The sequence below is a fragment of the Staurois parvus genome, unplaced genomic scaffold, assembly GCF_062004578.1.
Source record: "Staurois parvus isolate SC_StPar_1 unplaced genomic scaffold, SC_StPar_1.0 ptg000059l, whole genome shotgun sequence".
Classification (NCBI taxonomy): Eukaryota; Metazoa; Chordata; class Amphibia; order Anura; family Ranidae; genus Staurois; species Staurois parvus.
In genome coordinates, this window is record NW_028317855.1 from 12,995,506 (window position 1) to 13,019,134 (window position 23,629).

At 42.3% G+C, this 23,629-nt stretch overlaps 1 protein-coding gene across 2 annotated transcripts in view; it reads right to left on the reverse strand.

Moving 5' to 3' along the window:
- Positions 1-788: 788 nt before the first annotated feature.
- Positions 789-23,629, reverse strand: part of GINM1 (glycosylated integral membrane protein 1) — a 73,664-nt gene continuing 50,823 nt past the window's right edge. For both annotated transcript variants that reach the window (XM_089668622.1, XM_089668621.1), the window contains exons 7-8: positions 22,901-23,064; positions 789-2,764 (exon numbers count right to left, since the gene is read on the reverse strand). In XM_089668622.1, the coding sequence (XP_089524748.1) occupies positions 2,656-2,764; positions 22,901-23,064 (273 nt within the window). In that variant the 3' untranslated portion in view covers positions 789-2,655. The remainder of the gene's footprint in view (positions 2,765-22,900; positions 23,065-23,629) is intronic.

The window sequence follows — 23,629 nt, forward strand, 5'->3', positions numbered from 1 at the left end:
CTGTGCAGCTGGTACCCTTCCCCTGATGGATAATATATAAACCTCTATATTTTTAAAAGGAACAACAACGTTTGGAAAAAAGTATGTAAAAATGTGAGTCTAAAGTCATCTCAAACTCTATTCACTGAAAACACACCACGTTCTCTTTAATATAGGTGCACCTGAAATGGGAGACATGGGTATATTTTCTATTGGTGTAATATAAGGGGTGAGTGTATGACACTGACTGCTTGCACAGTAATTCTGTCTAGGACAATTTAATAGCATTTTATTTTCAGTGCTCCCTCTGTCTGTTTTGGTGTATATATCATACAACTTTGTTTATAGTGCATCAGGAACTACACCAAATGTGTAATGGTTAACAGAAAAGTATGGACATTTATACTCGCCTCAGTTCTCCCCTCTGCTCTGAGCAGAGAGCTATGACTGCCAGACACCAGCTCTCTGCATTGCCACTCCAGTGATGGGCTGTGGAGGGGCCAGCTGAGGCTCTCGGTGGGTCACAGAGGCTGTGCCAGTCCAAGCTTCTAGGTGGATCCTGATCATATGGTCAGGATCTTTATTGAACCTTGGGATGGCTCTGTGATATTAGTCAACAGCAAGACAAACACACTGTCAGCTGAAAACAGGTCACAGGAGTGCAGAATGAACTGTGCACTTGTGACCTACAGGAGTAGTATATCCAAAATGGCTTTGGCTCCTTTTAAAGAATAGGTTCTATCCTTACACACTGATCATATGCTTCAGTTCTGACAAGAAGGGAAAAAGAAAAAAAAAAAGAATCTTAATCACAGAATACAAAACATTTTATTGAATTTCACCATTTCATATTGTATTTAACAAAACAGAAAATTATAAACAGATTAAAAAAACAAATTGCATTTGATTTTTTTTTTAAACATTTGGTTATGAACTGATTATTTTCAACACTGTAAACTAAAAATCCAATATAACCTGGTAAATGTCCCTGTATGTGATTAATACAAATGTGAGCTAATTTATCTATCCCTGTTGATAGCAGAATCACTTACCGGTAATTTAACATCCTGAGAAAAGGGTGATTTAATTTTCTTCATGGAAGTAGCTATACATTTTTGATGCCCTTCATTATACTAATGATTACAGGGCTCAAAGCTTGGTGAATTTACTTGTGAATTGTACTAAAGCAAACAATACCATGCAAAGAACTTTAAACTACAATGAGCAAGGTAACATGAATGAACATACATTGCTGAGTAAAACAAAATCGAGGGCATGAAAGGCAAAAAGTAGTAGTACAGTTTATAAATGTTCATTCTGCATATAAGTTTCCAGTCTTGCAGGAAATCTTTTGACACTATTTGATACCCTGATTACATTTATAAGAAAGGTAGAATAAAATTGGCTTCATTAAAAATAAGTCACTTTTAGAGCCATTCAAATTGCAATTAGTGTATATACAGTTTAATAATTTAAGAAAATATATCTGAAAAGGTTATATTTTAAAACACACCCAATCATCCTTTTGAGCTTTTAAAACAAGATCTTCTCAAAAAAAAAAAAAATAGGCATAACAAATTCCCTTTGCTAACAGTTTCTCCAACTTAAGCGCTAAGACTTTCCTCTGCAATGTCTCTGGTACAAAGCAGAGTCAAGTTTTTATTTTTATATATATGTTTTTATTTAATTTTGCACACATTTTGAGGTGGCACTCAAAGAAGGGAAAAAAAAGGGTAGGAAGGAATGACTTATGTCTGATAATGTTTGAATAGGAATACCATTCTTACTTCCATGAGGCATCTGTTGGCAAGGACAAGCCTGTGGAAAGGCTTATGGTAGACCTAACCTCAGTTTTGAAAAATGTATTCTGTTTATAATTTGCATTTCCCAATCTGCACAAATGAGGGCAAAGCTGATATTCTGCTTTAAAAGATGACAGGTTTGCTTTAAATTTGTTTCTGGCATTGCTAACAATACACTGCACCTTATTCATAAGTGTTTCAGAAAAGTAGTATTCCCCCCTTTTACGTGTCAGTGCAATGAGAGAAAATTTAAAGGGAGAGTATAATTGCTTATTCTAACCATCAGAAACTGTTCTTCCTACAGACATTTTTGCATAAAAGAACTTTGGACTATATTGTTTACATAAAATATAAGGTTATAAAACTTGTCCAGAATGCATTTAAATATATTTGAAGAATCAATGGACAAATGTGCAGACATGGGCTGCCTTCAGAGTATTATTCAGTACCTTCTTAACTGCACAAGGGGGCCCTGTATACTGTATTTACAACTACAGTGTTCAGTAGATAGGTGGGAAGTGTCTGCACCAGGCTGTCAATGGATAGTCTATAGGCTACCCATGCCTATTGGTCCTTTACAGCACTGGGAAGCTGTAAAACACATCCTTATTAAACATAATTTAAGCTTTACAAAGAGCCACACATAATATTCCCTGCTGGCCATCTCATGAATTATAGATATGGAAATTGGCCTCAGGGAAATAGTGTTTGAAGTAATTACTCAAAGGATAAGTGCCTAGATACCTTTTGTTACAACATTCATTACTCGTCAGTCTCACAGTAATAGAAAAACCTTTTACCACAATTTACATCACACTCCCATCTGAATATCATAACTGGATGCAGAACGTTAAACGGAGGGAAAAAAATGGCTTTATATAATATTTCCTGCCTCCTGTGCTTTCACTGTAACTTCTTCAGGACTTAAAATTAAGGGAACATACACGGCAGAATCCTTGATATCACAGGGTTGCAGAATTCCTCTATAAAACAAAGAAGACAGACATTATAAAACGGTCAAAATGAGGGCTCCTAAAAAGACTATACCATTTTGAAGTATGCAATTAAGCTAATCTCCTTGACCCCACCCCTCTGCCATCCTGCACCCACACCCCACCAGCATCTTTCCTCTATAGTAGAGCTGAATTCTCTGCACCATTTACTCCTGTAGCAAGAATCCTTTTAGGCTTTGGGACCTTAGAGTGAGTTGTAGCTCCAGGACAGCCAAATGCATCATCCTTCTTTGGATAACATCCTGAATGTGTCAGTTCTTCAGAAACCATTACCTCTCAAGACGTGGCATGCCCAGTCCACAACAATTTAGTAGGAGTATAAATCAGGAACAATAAAGCCTCAGCTCTGTCAAGAGTTTCCATACCCTACTATGTTATGAACATCAACAAAATGTCTTCTCATCTTGTACTTGCTTGATTTTTTTTTTTTTCCCCCCATTTATGCTTTTCCTTAGCACTTTTTACACTTAGAGTGACAAACTGGAAAAAGTCTAATACTGCTGACATTTGGCCTATCGTCTGCCCTTGGGGTATTCATGAAGATCCTAGCAACTCTTCTTGCCCTTCTATAAAGTCAGCACATTCAGGACAGAGGTTACCTAGACAACCTTCTGAAGAACTTGTCTTTCTTCCATGCTTTTGTTTTGGTTGTCAACTTCCAAAAATCTTCTCCCCAACCTTCTCTTCACCTGAAATATTTCAGTTTGACTATGAAACATCCCAAGCAAATGTCTTTGTTCCAGAAAAGAAACTGCCTTCTTTCAGAATTCACGCTTGAGACTAGAGATCTGGGCCTCATAGTGGGCTCCTTCAAGGATGTTTCTTTCACGCAATTTCATTTGAGAGCTCCCCAACACAACCTCTTGTTGGCATGGAACAAGTAGACTCCTCCTCTCGACCTACTTATGCTGCTGTCCAGCAAAGCAAGGGATTTTTTTAGCTTGATGGATCTTCAGCCCAAGCTCCTCAGTAAAGCCATTCCTTCCATATCACTGAAAAATCATAACAGATGTCAGTGTTTCAGGCTTGGGAGGAATGTTGAAGCCCATCACAGTTCAGGAAAACATGGACATCACTGGAAGCCAAGCTCCCAATCAACATCCTGGAGCTCGTAGTAATAATGCGCACCCCCCCCCACTAAGAGAACACCCAATCGGGTGCAATCAGACAATATCACAGCTGTCACCTACATCAGCCACCAAGGGGACATCATGGCCCTGATTCACTATTGGGCGTGGGCACATATTCATGGGCTTAAGCCCAATTTTCATGGGCGTCTGTCTATTTTTTACCCTGCAACCTAATTCACGATCGACCAGCGCCCATAAGCAGATGTCCAATCTAATTCACAAAAAGACACGCCCGGAATCAGACTCACAAAGCAGACTTGCTAAGAAGCAAGTCTAACACCATGAAAAATCACTGCAGAGACATGTTCACTTAGAAATTTGCTTTGCCAAATATCAGGACTTCACTTTAAACAATATCTGCTATTTCCAAAAAAATTAAGAATGTGTTAAAAATCGTTTTTTTGAAGGAAATCGACACAGTAAAAATCTAGACGCCCGTGCAGTGTCTTTGGCAGATACAACTGAGCATGTGCAGAACACATTTTAGACTTCTGCCATGGGCGTTTGCTTTTTAGCCACTGACTAATAGTGAATCTTACTGTGGATTCCTCTGACAGCCGGCACTCGGTCGTGACTACTGTGTTTAATAAACAGCACTCAGCATATCTTCATGTAATCTAACTAGATTTCCTTAGTTCTAGTGATTCTATTTTTGTTTCTTATACTTTATAATTATTTCTGTAATGATTTTACTTATTTCAAAGGTCTAGATAATATTTATTTTGACAGCTGAATGTAAAAATAAAGGTCCGCAATAAAAAAAAAAAAAAACCAGCGTGGGTCCCCCTCAATATCCATACCAGACCCTTATCCGAGCATGCAGCCCGGCAGGTCAGAAAACCTGAACCATACCAGGCCACATGCCCTCAACATGGGGGGGTGCTTTGGGGCAGGGGGGCTCCCCCCCCAAAGCACCTTGCCCCATGTTGATGAGGACAAGGGCCTCTTCCCCATAACCCTGGCCGGTGGTTGTGGGGGTCTGCGGGCAGGGGGCTTATCAGAATCTGGAAGCCCCCTTTAAAAAGGGGGCCCCCAGATCCCGCCCCCCCCCACGTGAAGGAGTCTGCGGTACATGCTCCCGCAGACTCCTTCACAAAAAAAAAAGTGTGGTGTAAAAAAAACCACAGTACAGGGTCCCCCCCCCCCTTTTTTGACCTGCCGGGCTGCATGCTCGGATAAGGGTCTGGTATGGATATTGAGGGGAACCCACGCTGTTTTTTTTTAAATTTCAGCGTGGAGTTCCCCCTTAATATCCATACCAGATCCGAAGGGCTTGGTACAGATGGGAGGGGGGACCCCACGCTTTTTTTTTTATTATTTCTGCAATAAAGAGAATTATTTTACATTCAGCTGTCAGTGGGGAACCCCGCTGACAGCTGAAACATTAACACATGGCTGTCGCTCCTACAATCCCGCATGATATGTTATCAACTCATGCAGCGTTTTAGTAGTGAAAACCAATGCAGCGCTCATGTTTCAGCTGTCGGCGGAGTTCCCCACTGACAGTTGAATGTCAAAGTATTGCAGGGAATTATAAACAGTGTTTTAAATAACTGGCGTGGGGTATTCCCTCCCATCCATACTAAGCCCTTCGGGTCTCGTATGGATGTTAAGGGGTAACTCCACGCTGAAATTAAATAAAAAACCAGCATGGGGTACCCCCCAAAATCCATAATACATACTTATCCGAGCATGCAGCCTGGCAGGTCAGGAGGGGGGGGGGGGGGGACGAGCGAGCGCCCCCCCCTCCTGAACCATACCAGGCCACATGCCCATACCAAATTATTCAAACATTTGTAAACAGAACAATGAACTGAAATGGTTTGACATTTGTACCCCAAATATGACGTTCCCTGAGGCGTTGGTAAACCGAGGTACGCCTGTATTAGTATTGCAATCCTTTGTGTTGGGATACATAGAACCAACATACATCTGAATTGGCAACATAGCACAACATTTGTGTCACATTGGAGCTATCTGGCTAGTTACACTGACCTTGCCCAGGGATTTAGGGTTGATTCACAGCACAGAAATACAGGCTGGATTAGCAATGTAGCTCCGTGGATTAGTGGTTAGCACTACTGCCTCACAACTCTAGGGTTGTCGGTTTGAATCCCAACCACGGCAAGGAAGTAGCATGATCTCCGTGTGTGGCTGTCTTCAAATAGATGTTCTGGCAACATCTTTGCTTTCTGTCTAAATGATCCCTAAAATGTGAATTAGAATGAGGCCTTGTCTGTTGAAACACCTTCAAAGCTGCACCTTATGTGAATGTCATACAATGGGATAAGGTAAGGGCCTGGACTACTAATAGATTTGATAATGATGGTTTACACTCCACCCACTTTTGTGAAGGATTTGGCAAGCAAAGAGCTGACAGAGAGAGAGAAGAGCGAGCCAGTAAGACGAAGAAGAGTGAGCGAGAGATACATATGAAGAGTGATAAAGAGAGACATTCAGAAGAGTGAGCGAGAGAGAAAAGACTTGGTGAATCCACACATCAAACTTGTCACAAATCCTGGCGTGCATTTTTCCCCCAAATGCATAGCAGACCCTTATCCCAGCAGGCAGGTACCGCACGCCTTCAAAGATTTATTTCCTTTGTTGATTTTCCTGCTTCGCTCACACTATATGCAATTGAAAATTACTCTTTAAGTTGCCAATTTTACTGTGTTTTCTAGAGAATTACTAACTAGTTGTGTTTTCAATTGTGTGTAGCATTGCGATTTCTATTTGAGTCTAGATGTTAAATTGCTAATAAATGGCCACAATTCTCAAATACCTTTGAACTCCCGCTGCAACAAATGGCGTACGTTAATACACTCACATTCATTATATCCAATATCAGGTACGATGTCAATGCACAAATCGCACCTGAAATTGCACACCCTGGATGCGACTTGTCATGTGATTGGCATGGCCAGCAGCTTGCTCTTTGCATGGCAAATTGCACACAATGTTACTGGGGGCCAACACCACGGTCACATCTAATCCGATGCGGCAATTGCCCAACTTACAGTGAAGTTGCACGAGTTCACAATCCAATTGGATGTGAACAGAGCCTGCAGTGGCCAATAGGGTGCGACTTGGTCTACGATCTGCAAGTCGCCTGTCATGCCAATTCCATGGCAATCCCAAACAATGTTACTGGGGGCCACCCGGTCACATTAAAGCAGATTTCTAAGTGGTGTTATTGACACCACAGTCACATCATGTGACTTGCATAGAAGTTGCATGATTTCAAAGTCGGGGTACATGGTGATTTCAAGTGCAATTTGCAAGACATCCGACACCGATCTCTCAGCAAATTGCATGAAAAGTAGTGTATTCATTACTCTATTATTACTTGCGGCTCCAACCAAGTTTGAACCACAACAATATGAACGCTACAATAGCGTGCACATTGAGTGGGACTTGGCATGTGATTTGCACAACATGCAAGTTGTAAATCGTCTGCAAAGTCGCACCCTATTGTCTGCTATTAGAGCAATGTTTCTCAACTCCAGTCCTCATGGACCCCCAACAGGTCATGTTTTCAGGATTTCCATTATTTTGTACAGGTGATTTGATCAGTTTCACTGCCTTAGTAATTACCACAGCTGTTTCATCTGAGGGAAATCCTGAAAACATGACCTGTTGGGGATCCATGAGGACTGGAGTTGAGAAACACTGTATTAGAGCGACCATATGGGTGTGTTTCAAACACTGATTTCTTAAGTAGTACATGTTCTACTTTAGTGGCAATTTGCATAGAGATCTGTGTCAGATGTCTTTGAAAATTGCATTGAAATGGTCAACATTACTGTAAGTCGCATGATTTGTAAATCAGTTTTGCCCAGAGTGTAATGTTTGGTGATGTTTGATTTCTGGAGTGTTTTACCAATTGATGGGAAATTCACCATACTAGTCAAATCGATTTGTCATTTTCAGTATTGCATACAAGATGTGGTCATGTGACTGTCTTACCTCATACGAGAATCTGGAGGGAATTGTGACCATAGTAGCAATAAAGGTTCCAATTGGGGTTCCCTTTTACATCCCTGCTCAATGTCCTGTTGTATGCTGCACACGTACATTTCACTGTATATATCTTTCTGATATGTGGGGGCCTGTATACCAAGGGTTAATGCAGGTAGGAAGCGGATTCATCAGGTGAAAACACTTTCACTGACCAAATTAAGGTCAACCAAATTGGGTGTGGGGCCTTGTTTGGCGTGCTCCAAATACAACCTAGCTTATATAAAGACGTGCAGTAGGGAGTAATTTGGCCTGTTACTAGGCCGTGTGGTTTGTGACTAAGTCCTTGCATGGTGTGGTTTGGGGGAGGAAGAGATTTTGTGCTGAATTGCCCCAGACACCACTCAGGCTGTGTTTGGAAGTGGGCTGGAAATGTTTGCATATTTTTGGCCTTGTAAAGTGTGTTTGTGTGTTATTGCACAATGATTGTGTTTTTTCTCTTTGCATTGAAAGCCTCACACATGTCAATCGTTTTGTTTAAAATCTGCTCTTGTTTTAATTTTGCTTGCTTATTTAGACTCCCATGCATTTTTCTGACAAACCTGCTGACAAATGTATGTGTAGGGGATTTGTAGAGGTGGGAGGGTTTTTTTTTCACATGCTTTGTTTTCTTTATATTTTGATGTGTAGACTTTTTTTGTGAATGGATCTTCATACTAAGTGATTGTGTAAGTAAATCTTATGTGCATGAAAATGTTACTTGATTCATCTTCCCCTTTGTTTCCTGCTATAACCTGAGCACACACAGTTCATTAGAAGTATCTTTAGATTGTAAGCTCTTATGAGCAGGAGTGTTTTATTTTCGCCACATCAATGCTATTCTTTTTGTGACTCACCAAGATATTGACTGTACCTACTTGTTCCTCCTGACCAAATAAATGAAGATATATTTGATTATATTGTGTTTATTTTATGTTCAATATATGACCAACCTTAATAGTTACTTTGTATACTTACAAGCTACATTTGAGTACATTATATAAGAGTGTGAATATGCAAGTGGGTGCAAACTGGCTTTTTCAAAAACAAAACAAAAAAAAAAAAAACCAGTTTGCACCACAATATTATGTACCAATGAATACGTCACATTCACTGTGCAGCCAGCTACAGATGTTCTACAATTCGATTTACAGTAATAAAATAGTCCACACTGTGTTGATTTTTGGCCTTTGGAAACCAATATATATTAGCCAAGGTTAAACAAATCACTAAGTAACACACATTCACGAAAGCTATCATAGCCGCGCATACAAATGCGCGATAGGGTACAAAATTGCGCGATCGCATACGAATAAGCGCCAAACAGGTGTACCCCATGGCGCACGAGCGGCTGTCCTCCCAGAAGTCCGTCATCACGTGCGCGCGCACCCGGAAGTGGTTGTGGGGAGTGTCAGTTGATGAGAAGTGGTTGGCGGTTTGCTGTGTGTCGTATATTTTGAGAACTCTAGTGGCATTTGGACATGGCGAGAGCACAGTTCTCAACTGAGGAGATGATCCTTATATGTACAGTAACTGTGGCCATTGCAAATATGTTTATAACATGTGAGGGACAGGTAATTGCAATTTTTTGGGTGGGGCCTAGCAGAATCTCACTTGGTGCACATGCTACTTATCTGTACATTAGCTCCTGGGTATTGATGGGTCAATTATATTAACCACTTGCCTACTGGGTACTCATACCCCCTTCCTGTCCTGGCCAATTTTCATCTTTCAGCACTGTTACCCTTTGAATGACACTTGTGCGGTCATGCCACATTGTACCCATCTTAAATTTAGATCATTTTTTTTTACACAAATAGAGCTTTCTTTGGGTGGTATTGACTTGCTGCTGTGTTTTACTTTTTGCTCGATAAACAACAAAATAGCTCATAATGAATAAAAGTCTGTTTATATTATAACATTTGGTAAACCGGTAATTTAGCAACAGTGATGTACATTGATGAGGCAGCACTGGTGGGTGGCACTGCTGGCCACAGGTGGGCGGAACTGTTGGGTGGCACTGGTGGGCACTGATCATCGGTGCTGACCCCTGCTCTGATAACTGCTGGTTCTTGGCAGTACTTTCCAAACATTCTGACAGCGTGAGGAAAGTGCAGCCAAGACCCGGCAAACGCATTTCCCAGTGATCAGCGTGTCATTGGACATGGCTGATCACATGGTAAAAAGCCGCTGTGATTGGCTTTTACCATATGACGTGATCAGCTGTGTCCTTAGGACACAGCAATCACGGAGAGTGCGTTCTGCCAGGATGTCATATGACACCCTCCCAGAGCTGCCTGGATGCAGTGTAGCGTTATTCGGCTATCTGCGGTCGCCAAATAGGAAACCAGCTAGGCCTTCATGACTAATCTTTGAATATCTGGACATGTATACTGCGTATAATGCATTACATTCTACAATGTGTTGGTGTACATGGTATTACAGTGTGCAATGCGTTGCTGGATTCTGCATGACAGTGGACAGTGCATCACAGTCTACAATGTGTGGGTGTACACGGTATCACAGTGTGCAATGCGTTCTCTATCCTGCATGACAGAGTACAGTGCATCACAGTCTACAATGTGTGGGTGTACACGGTATTACGTTGTACAGTGCATTACAGTCTACAATGTGTTGGTGTACACGGTATTACATTGTACAGTGTATTACAGTGTGCAATGCGTTGTACACTGCAGTGTGCACTAAAGCATTTTACACTCATGCACTGTACACACTAACACATTTGACATTTCTAGTGTGCAATGCGTTAGTGTGCAATGCCTTGGACAGTACAATGCATTTGCAGTATTGGGGTATGTTTATTAAGCACAGATAATTAATCTGATTTTAGTTATCAAGGAGAAGTCTTCTCTGTCCCCCTGTTTATGAGGTGGAGGACAATTGTTTTCCGAAGAAGAGAGGAGACATTTTTTCAAGGAGATCTGTATAGATTTCCAGAGATATGTGTAGATGGTTGAGGGGCTGCATGTGATCTCCGGAGATAATTGTGATTAACGATCACCTGAGTTAAACCAGTGAATGAAAAGTGTCAAAAAACATGGATTGAAAATAATCTGCACTGACCACTGTGCTTTGTCAAGCCACATATTGGCACATTGATGCGATGTGAAATTTGCAGTGTTTTCTGTGCAAGCGCTGCACCGCATCACAACCGCAACCCCTTCATGCCACCTGCTGCGGCTTTCTAGGTGAAGTTACCAACACACCAATATTGGTACACAAAGCGTATTGCGATTTGCCAAATTGGATGGCATGCCTATTCACACCCATGTGCATACCCTGAAAAAGGGTCCTGCACATTTTTGGCCCGGATGCGGTGCAATTTGAGGTGTGCAAAATGTTTGTCTCTAATTGCAACGCACACAAATTGCATGTGATTTGCCCAGGAGTGCGGTGTTAGACCACAATGCATGTATGTGAAGCCACAATAAAAGGATGTGGATTTTGTCTACTTTTACTTGCGCATGTTAACATTATGTAAGTGCGTTATTCTTCTGTTTAACATGCTATAGAAATGCAACATGCATTTGGATGGAGTGTTTTTGTATGTGCATTTTGGAAGTATTCTAAACACACATTGACCCTAGGGCCACACCATATCTTATGCAGGCCATAGATAGGTCGAAAATCGGCCGATTTTTCGGCCGAAAATAAAATCGGCCGATTTTCGGATTGCTAGTGGGCTATTTGTTCGGCCGTTTTTCGGTATTTTGGCAGATTTTTTTTTTCGGTAAAGTTGGAAAAAAAAAACGGCCAAATTTGCCAATCGGCCGATTTTTTACTGATAAAAAAAAAAAGAAGAGGAAGAGGAAGAGGAAGAGGAAGAGGAAGAGGAAGAGGAAGAGGAAGAGGAAGAGGAAGAGGAAGAGGAAGAGGAAGAGGAAGAGGAAGAGGAAGAGGAAGAGGAAGAGGAAGAGGAGGAGGAGGAGGAGGAGGAGGAAGAGGAAGAGGAAGAGGAAGAGGAAGAGGAAGAGGAAGAGGAAGAGGAAGAGGAGGAGGAGGAGGAGGAGGAGGAGGAGGAGGAGGAAGAGGAAGAGGAAGAGGAAGAGGAAGGAGGAGGAGGGAGGAGGAGGAAGAAGGAGGAGGAGGAAGAAGGAGGAGGAGGAGGAGGAGGAGGAGGAGGAGGAGGAGGAGGAAGAAGAAGGAGGAGGAGGAGGAGGAGGAAGAAGGAAGGAAGGAGGAAGAAGGAGAAGGAAGGAAGGAAGGAGGAAGAAGAAGAAGGAAGGAAGGAGGAAGAAGAAGAAGGAAGGAAGGAGGAGGAAGAGGAAGAAGAAGAAGGAAGGAGAAGGAAGAAGGAAGAAGGAAGAAGAAGGAAGAAGAAGGAAGAAGAAGGAAGAAGAAGGAAGAAGAAGGAAGAAGAAGGAAGAAGAAGGAAGAAGAAGGAAGAAGGAGGAAGAAGGAGGAAGAAGGAGGAAGAAGGAGGAAGGAAGAAGAAGGAAGAAGGAGGAAGAAGGAGGAAGAAGGAGGAAGAAGGAGGAAGAAGGAGGAAGAAGGAGGAAGAAGGAGGAAGAAGGAGGAAGGAGGAGGAAGGAGGAAGGAAGAAGGAAGAAGGAAGAAGGAAGAAGGAAGAAGGAAGAAGGAAGAAGGAAGAAGGAAGAAGGAAGAAGGAAGAAGGAAGAAGGAGGAAGGAAGAAGGAGGAAGGAAGAAGAAGGAAGAAGGAGGAAGAAGGAGGAAGGAGGAAGGAGGAAGAAGGAGGAAGAAGGAGGAAGAAGGAGGAAGAAGGAGGAAGAAGGAGGAGGAAGAAGAAAGAAGGAAGAAGAAGGAAGAAGAAAGGAGAAGAAGGCGGAAGGAAGAAGAAGAAGGAAGAAGAAAGGAGAAGAAGGCGGAAGGAGGAAGGAGGGAGGAGGAGGAGGAGAAGAAGAAGGAGAAGAAGAAGAAGATGAGGATGATGATGAAGTAGAAGAAGAGGATGATGATGAAGAAGAAGAGGATGATGATGAAGTTGATGAAGAAGAAGAAGAGGAAGAAGAAGGATGAAAAATGAGAGGAATTCCAGTATGGCAAAAAGTGTCCCTGCAGAGAGCTCCACTATTTCTTTGACAGTTCTTTGACATTTACAGCGGTTGCAACATTGTATCTATTTGTTTCCGAATAAAAACATCTGTATCCTAAATGGATACAAATACATTGTTGCAACCGCTATAAATGTCCAAGAACTGTCAAAGAAATAGCGGAGCTCTCTGCAGGGACACTTTTTGCTGGCTGTAGACGGGATGAAAATCGGCCGATTTTTTTTTACAATTGCTGGTAACGTCGGCCGCTTGAACAACCGATTTTTCATTTTTTAAAAGAAAAATCGGCCGTTTTTCTCCCAGTCTATGGCCTGCATAAGCATTAGTGTGCCTGGGGGAGGGGGGGTCCTTTGGCCTTTCCAAACACAGTAGATGCTCCAAGAATGTTTCCTTGAACTCTTGAAATGGTTAAAAAGGAAAGACACTCTAGATAGCCTGCACTGAGAATTGACTGTCATGATGACGTGTCAATGATTATTTGCTCTCATTTTTCAGGAGTGGTACTGCTTGCGGTTGAAGCTGGTAGAAATCCACCTTCACGTCCTCCACTCACCTTCACTTGTGGCCAGTGGATATTTTGTGGCCGCAGGCAAGAACTGGCATCGAGGACCTGCATAATGACCCTGGCATGCCTGAGGTGGTTTGGAAGCAGCACAGCAATTTGACCATCCCTTTCCTCTATGTTGGTTTTAGGGGTGCAGAATTGCTTCTCGTTCGTGAACGGACTGTCGCCGGATATCAGAGTCCCCATATTTTCAAGATATGTTTTAGCCATGTTGGCTTATTTTTATGTTATTTTCCAAGTGTGTTGCACCTAACTGCACAGTAGTGTGGTGCCATGCGTATTTGTGGCTGTGAATGGGGCTGTTTTTAATAGACGTGTGTAGGTGCAACAACGTTTTCATCATGGTACCTGCGCACATCTACATTGGGCATTGCATTTCTTTGCTGTGCTGGAAAATGTGTGTTCTTGCATGCGTTTCTGCACCACCAATGGTGTGAACAAGTCCTAAGGGCCGGTTCACACTATAGAAACAGTCTAGATGTGTTCCTGATGGGTTTTTTTCATGCCCTTTTGGCATGCATGTTTAGTGTGTTCCAGTACATTTTGGATGCGTTTTGGACACGTTGACATTGCATTTTTGTATCCCTTCCACTTATTTTTTTCTATTTTCTTTGTATTCAATGTAGTTAGGGACATGTGCGTTTTAGTACATTCAAGGACGTTTCAATGTGTTCCAGTACAGTTCTGTGCAGAAACAATGCAGCGTGGTCAGCTTTGTTTACAGCACCTGCAATGCACTGAAAATGCAAGCGCTGATGTGAACTATGACATTGACAACCACATAACCTTCTTTCTGTGCGTTTGTGATGCCGAAAAAGCAACTGAAACACATGTAGTGTGAACTGGCCTTAAAGGTTATTAGAGGTCAGGGAACGGGACTGACCAGGAATTGTGAATTCAATCAGACTAGTGGTGATATACAATCAGGAATCGTATAATAATGTGAGATCTGAGCTGTAGCTGATAGAAAATGAGACACATTCACTTGATCAGTAAATAGATAGTTAAAGAGTGGGGCGGTGATCCATAGATTTGCATATGGGACAGGTGATGACGGGGTGGGGGAGGGGGTCAAGTTGTATAAGGAGACAGATTTAAAAGAGAAAAATGTTACAATGAAATATACACGGCATGAAACTTGCACATTTCCTAACTGGCAGAAGAACAGTACATAGGTAACATTCATCCACTTTCTAGTCATTAGGCAAAATCATAATTGATTGATCAATATTCCTGGCACTGACACAACCCAGAAAATTGATCTCCATTTTTTAGGATGTAGCCATGACTGGGATTAGAACCCATGACCCAAGTGCTGTAAGTTCTGAGCTCTAACCACTAAACCACTGTGGGAGACAGTTTGAGCTATAATGTAGAATAGTTACATTGTTTAAAAATGATAGAGCGAGCTGGTCGCTGATATAGACTAGTAAAATGGTATTACACAAGATAAATATAACCACGAACAGTAGTGCATGAACTCGTGAAAGGTCATCCACCCCTGTGACAGTGTACTACACTATTGAGCACCTTTCTGGCTCCTGTGGCTGAGCTAATTCCTCCCCAGGACCATTTGGGCACCCACCCTGATGGATGGATTGAGCTGGATGGCTAACCCATAGCTGCCAGCATATCGCTGCACCCCCAGATGTGTGATGTGTATAACCCATGCACATTAATACTTTTGTTCTGGTGAGTGTAGACCAGTCCCAAGGGTGGTTTACCTTTCATGAGTTCATGCACTACTGTCCGTCACGGAGAGACCACACGTGCCATTCATAGGCACTCTCCGAGTTGGTACTCTCACACCAAGGACATTCCATTATTCAGGAATGATTCTATGAACTTATTTTAGCACCATTTACAATATTACATCATTATTGCAATTCTTTGCACTTTTTGGTTTTTACATGCGTTCATTATTAATCACATGCATTTATAGCGCTGCACTTCTCTTTAACATAGAATAGTTACGTGATTAAAGAGAATGAAGATATAGAATTATATTGGGAAATTAGAAGTATATAAATTATTTGAGATATAAGTGTGAAAATGTTTAACATTTGAATACAGAATGTATGACATTCATTAGTAAATGCATTAGTTTCCTGATCATTTTGGAGACACAGCAAAAAAAAAAGAAATAGAAGAAAACAGAAAATTCTAATACAGGTGTACTATTTATTACATTCTAAGGATTCTCTTTTGCCATCATAAAAACGCCAATATTAATAAAGCCCGCGCTTGTGTGCCATCTAGCGCACATATCCGGTATTGCACCTAAAAATGTGCCAGACGGGATACCACATTTAGTAATAGCAAAGTAGTCAGTAGACGCTCGTTAATGAGCTTGCTAGACGCTGGTCAGACGACTGATTGATTGACCGGAGTCTGCCTGAATGGTCAGACTCTGCTAGTAGACTCACATCTTAGTGAATCGGGGCCCACGAGTCATGCAGCCTTGAAGGAAGCAAGTCAAATGATCTCATGGATAGAATATCACTGTCCATTGATCTCAGCTGTCCTTTTCCCAAGCAGAGACAACTGGAAGGCGGATTACCTCAGCTGTCATCATCTGGACAAAAGGGAATGGGCCTTCCACCACAAGATTTTCAACCTCATGTCAGAGGTGGGGAAGGCAGGATGTAAATATTCCTGGCCTCCAGATAGAGCAACAAATTATCTGTTTGTGGCCAGGGCCAATGATCCTCTAGCACTGGCTTTAGATACCTTGATAATGCCCTGATTTTAGTCCAGACTAGTTAATGCCTTCCCTCCAGTGTGCATTTAACCTTGCCTACTCCACAAAACTGAGCAAGAGAAGAAAAAAAACAAAAACAAAAAAAACACTGATTTTCATTGCGCAAAACAGCCAGTAGAACCTGGTACACAGACGTACTGAGACTAATAGGAGACAACCACTGGCCTCTACCCAATAGGCTAGATATGTTGTCTCAGTGCCCTCTAAAAACGTGGGCTTCAACAATCATGCTATTTATTACATCCGGATTCTCATTCACTAGCTTTAATGTGGAGCTCCACACAAAAGGGGAAGTTCCGCTTTAATGCATTGTCCCCCCGCTCCCCGTTAAGAATTGGCACCTTTGGGAAGCAGGGGGGGGGGTACCCGAATTTGACAGGTTCTCACTTCGATTGCCTAAGGCGATCAGAAGCAGAAGTTGTCCCCCTCCCCGTAGTCATCTGGGACACGCAACAATTTTAATTCGCCTGTAAACTCCATATCTTTGGGTACAGGACACAGCCACCCTCCCTTCTATTCCTGGGTTATTCTGCAATGCATACTACCCACCACCACACACTCCGTACTCCTCTCCCTGCACATACTACCCACCGCCATCCACTCCGTACCCCTCTCCTTGCACATACTACCCACCTCCATACACTCTGTTCTGTGAAATTTCAGCCTGTGCCCTGTACTGGGGTGTGTCCTCAAAAGCTTGCCAGCATCCAATCACCTTAAGAAAACATCTAGTATCTATAAACACTTAGCTGGTGTCCTGTACTGTATGAAAAGCAGAATTTTAATTTGCCTGTAAACTCCATATCTTGGAGTACAGGACACAGCCACCCTCCCCTTCTATTCCTGGGTTATTCTGCAATGCATACTACCCACCGCCGCACACTCCGTACCCCTCTTCTTGCACATACTACCCACCGCCACACACTCCGTACCCCTCTCCTTGCACATACTACCCACCGCCACACACTCCGTACCCCTCTCCTTGCACATACTACCCACCGCCACACACTCCGTACCCCTCTCCTTGCACATACTACACTCCGTACCCCTCTCCTTGCACATACTACCCACCGACACAGTCCGTACCCTCTCCTTGCACATACTACCCACCGCCATACACTCCGTACCTCTCTCCTTGCACATACTACCCACCTCCATACACTCCGTACCCCTCTCCTTGCACATACTACCCACCACCGTAAACTCCGCACTGTAGTTAACATTATCACATTCTGCACTATAAAAGTCATATCAGCATCCATTGAACCACACACCCTTTAAGCCACACCAAATATTTAGCGCAATGTAAATCACGTCCACTGATTTCTATTTTTCTCTATGTCTAGGGCCCACTTTTGATCTTAAAAACACAGGCCCACAGATCTCACGATACACCCCTGCTAAGGAGAAAGGTGTCAATACTCCTTTCCAGGCCATCAGGCAGAAGAGACAAGAATTCAGATGGAATGCTGCTCCCTGACCCTGTGAAAATAAATCTGGACAATTCTGCAGAATCCAGGGTGAACAGACTGCCAGAGACTTCAGAGCTGAGACCCAGCAACGTTTTGGACCCAAGGGGCTAACAAAGCTTACTTCTGCTTGGTCCTGGATAATCTTTATGTTCATTAGGGTTATCAAAGATATTGAGAGAAAAGCATACCCTAACCTGAATCCCTTAAGGCATTATAAATCTACCTACATGCCTTTCACCTGTCTAACATGTACTATGACCATGTGGAATCATGGTGTCCTTTATTGTAGACTGTCTGTATAGACCAACAGACAACCTTCACAGTTCAATATCAGATGTTTCTGTTTCTTTGAAATAAAGGGCATGCCGCATGGCACTGCCCTGGTCAAGGCATGATCTCTTTCTGCAGGCTATAGACTGACCCCTCCAGTGAAGAAACCATGCAGTATATCCCACAATCTCTGGAGCTTGGACACAGGGAGATCAATTAGCCATTACACTGCAAACTGCAGCCACCACGTGCTAATCTATCATTACAAGGTAGGGCAAATAAATTACAACTGAAAGTTTGATGAAGCATACCCTCACACATGGACATCATAAAAACCCTTATGCAAATGTCAGATTCTAATACTGTTATGAACAGGATACATTTCATAAAAAAAAAAAAAAAAAAAAAAAAAAGTGTAAAATATGAGAAAGCTTAAAATTTACAACCTCCACATTCTTAATGGGCTGAACTACTTTTAACATACAAATACAATCAGTAACCTGATTGTAACCTAAAAGAAATAAAACACAAGGTACATGATATGACCTTACCTTAGGAAGTGCATCTCTGAAATTAGAGGTGGACCCCCAACCTAGCCTGCCCAGGAGGCTTCATTGCTCCAGGATGGCTCTCCACCTTGCTCCAAAGAGGTGGATTCGTTAGAAGAGTTGCTGTCTGGGCCCTTTGTACAGACTAGGACCCTCAGCAGTATGTTCTCCACTCCTACAGCCTGTAGTATTCTCTGGCCCAATACGGCATTGATGTCAGCCCCTTTCAGCAATCACAGCCCAGAATAAAACAGCACCCATTTACGCCCATGCTTTTTAAGTGGTTGAGCAGAAGTGCACATCCCATGAACCAGAAAGTATGTCATGATCGGATGCCAGAATGGAGCCAGAGCCATCTCAGTCTACTATATAGGGGACCTGCCCACTATACTGCTGGGGAAATGCAGGAAAAAATCTCACAGGGAGACCAATAACCACCAGCATCACTACTGCATCAGGAGGAACAGGCCAAAAACCAATGGGATGCTGGATATGCCTGCAATCAGTCAAGCAGCAAGGTCCAGCACATGTCTTCAGGGAAATAAAAACCCTAAGGTAAGCAACTGAACCAGGAACACAGGCATACCAGAACCTAGTCACCTGAGGGGGGCCCAATAATCACAATCAGAGCCAGAAGAGACAAAACAAACATGACGAAGTATATTCTTGGATAGTCGGAAACACAACAATTGAGAATGAGGGAGACAGAGGGGATTTTTGAGCTCTTTCTGGTTTAGGTTTTCTGTTAAAGGCAGAGCCAAAGCATTCCTCCTGGAAGAGGACTTGGGGAAAAATCTTATTCTTGTGACTACTACAGATACAAGATGAGGGACCCCTCAGACAAGTTACATACCCTTGATGGCCATTATTCAAACTAGAAAACTGAGGACTGTTGGCTGAAAAAAAAAAAAAAAAAAAAACACCCAGAGCTGGTTTTTCACGTACACTCTGGTGACAGAGACCAGATTATGTAAAATTTTCTGTTTTGTTTAGGCAAAAGTTATGTATAAAATGTAAAATTCTCTAAAATGTCAAAATTCACCACTGTGCGCTAATCCCCAAAAACAAAACCAAAAAAATAAATCATCATATCTAAAAATAAACAGAAGTAGCTGTATTGAAAAACCCCTCAATAATAAGGGATATTCCTTTTAGGATACAGGGCTGACCAGTATTAAATGCAGTGTAACAATATAACCACTTGACAATCGCCCACAGTACATTTACTGCAGGCCGGCGGCATGGACGTCATTTTGCCTGTACGACCTCAGGAGGGCGCAAAATTTTGACAAAACTGAGTTTTATAGAATATTTGTTTAGCTCATTACATGAAAGTAAGGTTAATAATATAACTTCGATTACAAGATCTTCAGGTTTACTCAACTTAGTCAATGCAAAAATGAATACACCCCACAACAAAAACTACTACATCTAGTATTTTGTATGATCTCCATGATTTGTAAGGACAGCACCAAGTCTTCTATGCATGGAATTAACAATTTTGCGACATATTGCAACATTGATCTTTTTTCATTCTTCAAGAACGACCTCTTTTAGAGCCTGGATGCTGGATGGAGTGTGATTTTCAATTTGTCTCTTCAGAATTCCCCATAGGAGTTCGATTGGGTTCAGATCAGGAAACATACTTGGCCACAGAAACACTTTCACCCACCCTGTTCTTCAGCAATGCAACAGTGGTCTTACATGTGTATTTTGAATCATTGTAATGTTGGAAAAGTGCACAACGACCAAGTGCACGGAGTGATGGCAGAATCTTCTCTTTCAAAATAGAGCAATACATCTGTGAATTCATGATACCATCAATGAAGAGCAGCTCCTCGCTACCACCATATTTCACTGTAGGCGCCATTCATTTTTCTTTGTACTCCTCACCTTTGTGATGCCATACAGTTTTGAAGCCATCAGTTCCAAAAACATTTATCTTGGTCTCATCACTCCAGAACACAATGTCCCTGTAGTCATCTTCTTTTTCAGCATGGCCTTGGCAAATTCTAGGCGGGCTTTTTTGTGCCGGGCTTTAGGAGAGGCTTTCTTCGTGGACAACACCCATACATGCCATTCCTCTGCAGTGTACGCCGTATTGTGTCACGGGAAACAATCACCCCAGTTTGGCTTTCTACTTCTTTAACTAACTGCAGTGAACTTGCATGGCGATTTTCTTCAACACCTCGACAGGAGCATCTTCTGATGAGAAGGGTTAACTTTTGTGGAGGACGTTGACATCTGTGAGATGGCTCTAGTTCCATCTTTGTTAAATTCTTGTATCACTTTTGCTACAGTAATCTGACTGATAAGTAAATCTTTGCTGATTGCCTTCACCTTTCTTGTGTAAAGAAATTATTTTATCTTTCTCAAGCCTTGCGACATTTCTCTCCCATGTGGTGCCATTGCTGACAGCATGAAATGGGAAGGGGTTTTCTTTGCCCTTTTATAATCAAATGTCTACTGGACACCTGTTTAATGAATAATTAGACTCACCTGTAGTTGAATTCTTGTTAATTAGGATTTTGTTGTTGAAAGTCTTAGGCACAAAGCTAAATTTTAATTGGGGTGTATTCATTTTTGCAACATGGCCTTGAATAAATTTGTTAGGAAAAATACTTTGTGCGCAAATTTACAAATCTTGTTTGCAATCAATGGCCCACATTTGTCGGAATATTTTGTAGTATAGTGTCCCATAGAAAAATGTGGATGGAAAGTAAAGGTTTTCTGACAAATCTGTTGAGGTGTACTCATTTTATGGTGAGCACTATATACACACTGCTCAAAAAATTTAAAGGAACACTTTTTAAATCAGAGTATAGCATCAAGTCAATAAAACTCCTGGGATATTGTAGCAGATAAGTAGCAGAGGGGGGTTGTTAATCAGTTTCACTAAACTGAGATGAGCCCCAAAACAGGAATGGTTTTACAGGTGGAGGTCACTGATATTTTGTTTCCCTACTCATCTTTTCTGACTGTTTTGTACTAGTTTTGCATTTGGCTAGGGTCAATGTCACTACTAGTAGCATGAGGCGATACCTGGACCCTACAGTTGCACAGGCAGTCCAACTCCTCCAGGATGGCACATCAATATGTGCCATTGCCAGAAGGTTTGCTGTGTCTCCCAGTAGTCTCAAGAGCGTGGAAGAGATTCCAGGAGACAGGCAGTTACTCTAGGAGAGCTGGACAGGGCCGTGGAAGGTCCTTAACCCATCAGCAGGACCAGTATCTGCTCCTTTGTGCAAGGAGGAACAGGATGAGAACTGCCAAAGCCCTACAAAATGACCTCCAGCAGGCAAGTGGTGACCAAACAATTAGGAACAGACTTCATGAGGGTGGCTTGGGGACCCGACGTCCTCTAGTGGGCCCTGAGCTCACTTTCTAGCACCATAAAGCTTGATTCGCATTTGCCATTTAACACCAGAATTTGCAGGTCCACTACTGGCGCCCTGTGCTTTTCACATATGAGAGCAGATTTGCCCTGAGCACGTGTGATAGAGGTAAAAAAGATCTGGAGAAGCCGTGGAGAACGTTATGCTGACTGCAACATCATTCAACATGACCGTTGTGGTGGTGGGTCCATGATGGTTTGGGAAGGAATATTCATGGAGGGACGCACGGACCTCTACAGGCTAGACAATGGCACCTTGACTGCCATTAGGTATCGGGATGAAATCCTTGGACCCATTGTCTGACCCCTACGCTGGTGCAGTGGCTCCTGGGTTCCTCCTGGTGCATGAAAATGCCTGGCCTCATGTGGAAAGAGTATGCAGGCAGTTCCTGGAGGATGAAGAAATTGATACCATTGAATGGCCCCCCACGCTAGCCTGACCCAAATCCAAAAGAACACCTCAGGGATATCATGTTTTAGTCCATCTGATACCGCCAGGTTGCACCTCAGAATGTCCAGGAGCTCAGTGATGCCCTGGTCCAGATCTGGGAGGAAATACCCCAGGAAACCATATGTCGTCTCATTACAAGCATACCCTGATGTTATCAGGCATGCATACAAGCATGTGGGGGCCATACAAACTACTGGAGTACCATTTTGAGTTGCTGCAATGAAATTTGGACTAGCCTGCTGCATTATTTTTTCACTTTGATTTTAGTCCTCTGTAGGTTGATAATTTTCATTTCCATCAAATGGTGGGGCATCCTTACATTCATAAACACATAACCCAGTCCAGATCAGTATAGATATCCAGCATTTCTGATGTGTTTTCAAAGTATCCCTTTAAATTTTTTTTAACACACACACACACACACACACACACACACACTTAATTACATCAAATCTTAACACTTCTAAATATTATTTAAATCTTACTTGTGTTCTTTTGATGGATACACCAACTTCAGTAGTTGTAAGACAAGAGCAGCAGCTATCACTCCCACAATGAAAACTTCTATAAAGTTAATTAAAACAGGATATAGCCCATTCCAGATAAGACAGAGTTTTTCTCTCAGATCATCTGCAAATTGGCACATCACCTAGAAGAGATCAGACAAAAGTGGGTTTTACACACACTATCCTTTACAGAATAAATATAACTTAATATAGCAACTGAGAGTGAAGATTAAGGTGTTGACTACAGAAACAACAAGTGGACTGCGAATGCAAACCAGCTAGCCTTGCAACTGTGCTTATGATGGCAGTCCACCTAGTTTACCCGATTTCAACATAATCTACAATAGGATTTTGACGCGTGCCTTACATGTAAGTGGTAGTCAGAATTGTACACTTTTTTACATCTGCATATACATATTACATATAAAGGGCAGAACAGTGGCTAAATGGTTAGCACTTACGACTGGCAGTACTCGGGTCGTAGGTTCAATTCCCAAACATGGCACCACCTGCCTGGAGTTTGCATGTTCTCCCTGTGCCTGCGTGGGTTTCCTCCGGGTACTCCGGTTTCCTCCCACACTCCAAAGACATGCTGGTAGGTTAATTGGATCCTGTCTAAATTGGCCCTAGTATGTGTTTGTATGAATGTAAGTTTGTACGCCCCTTGAGGGTTAGGGACTGATGTGAATGTACAATATATATGTAAAG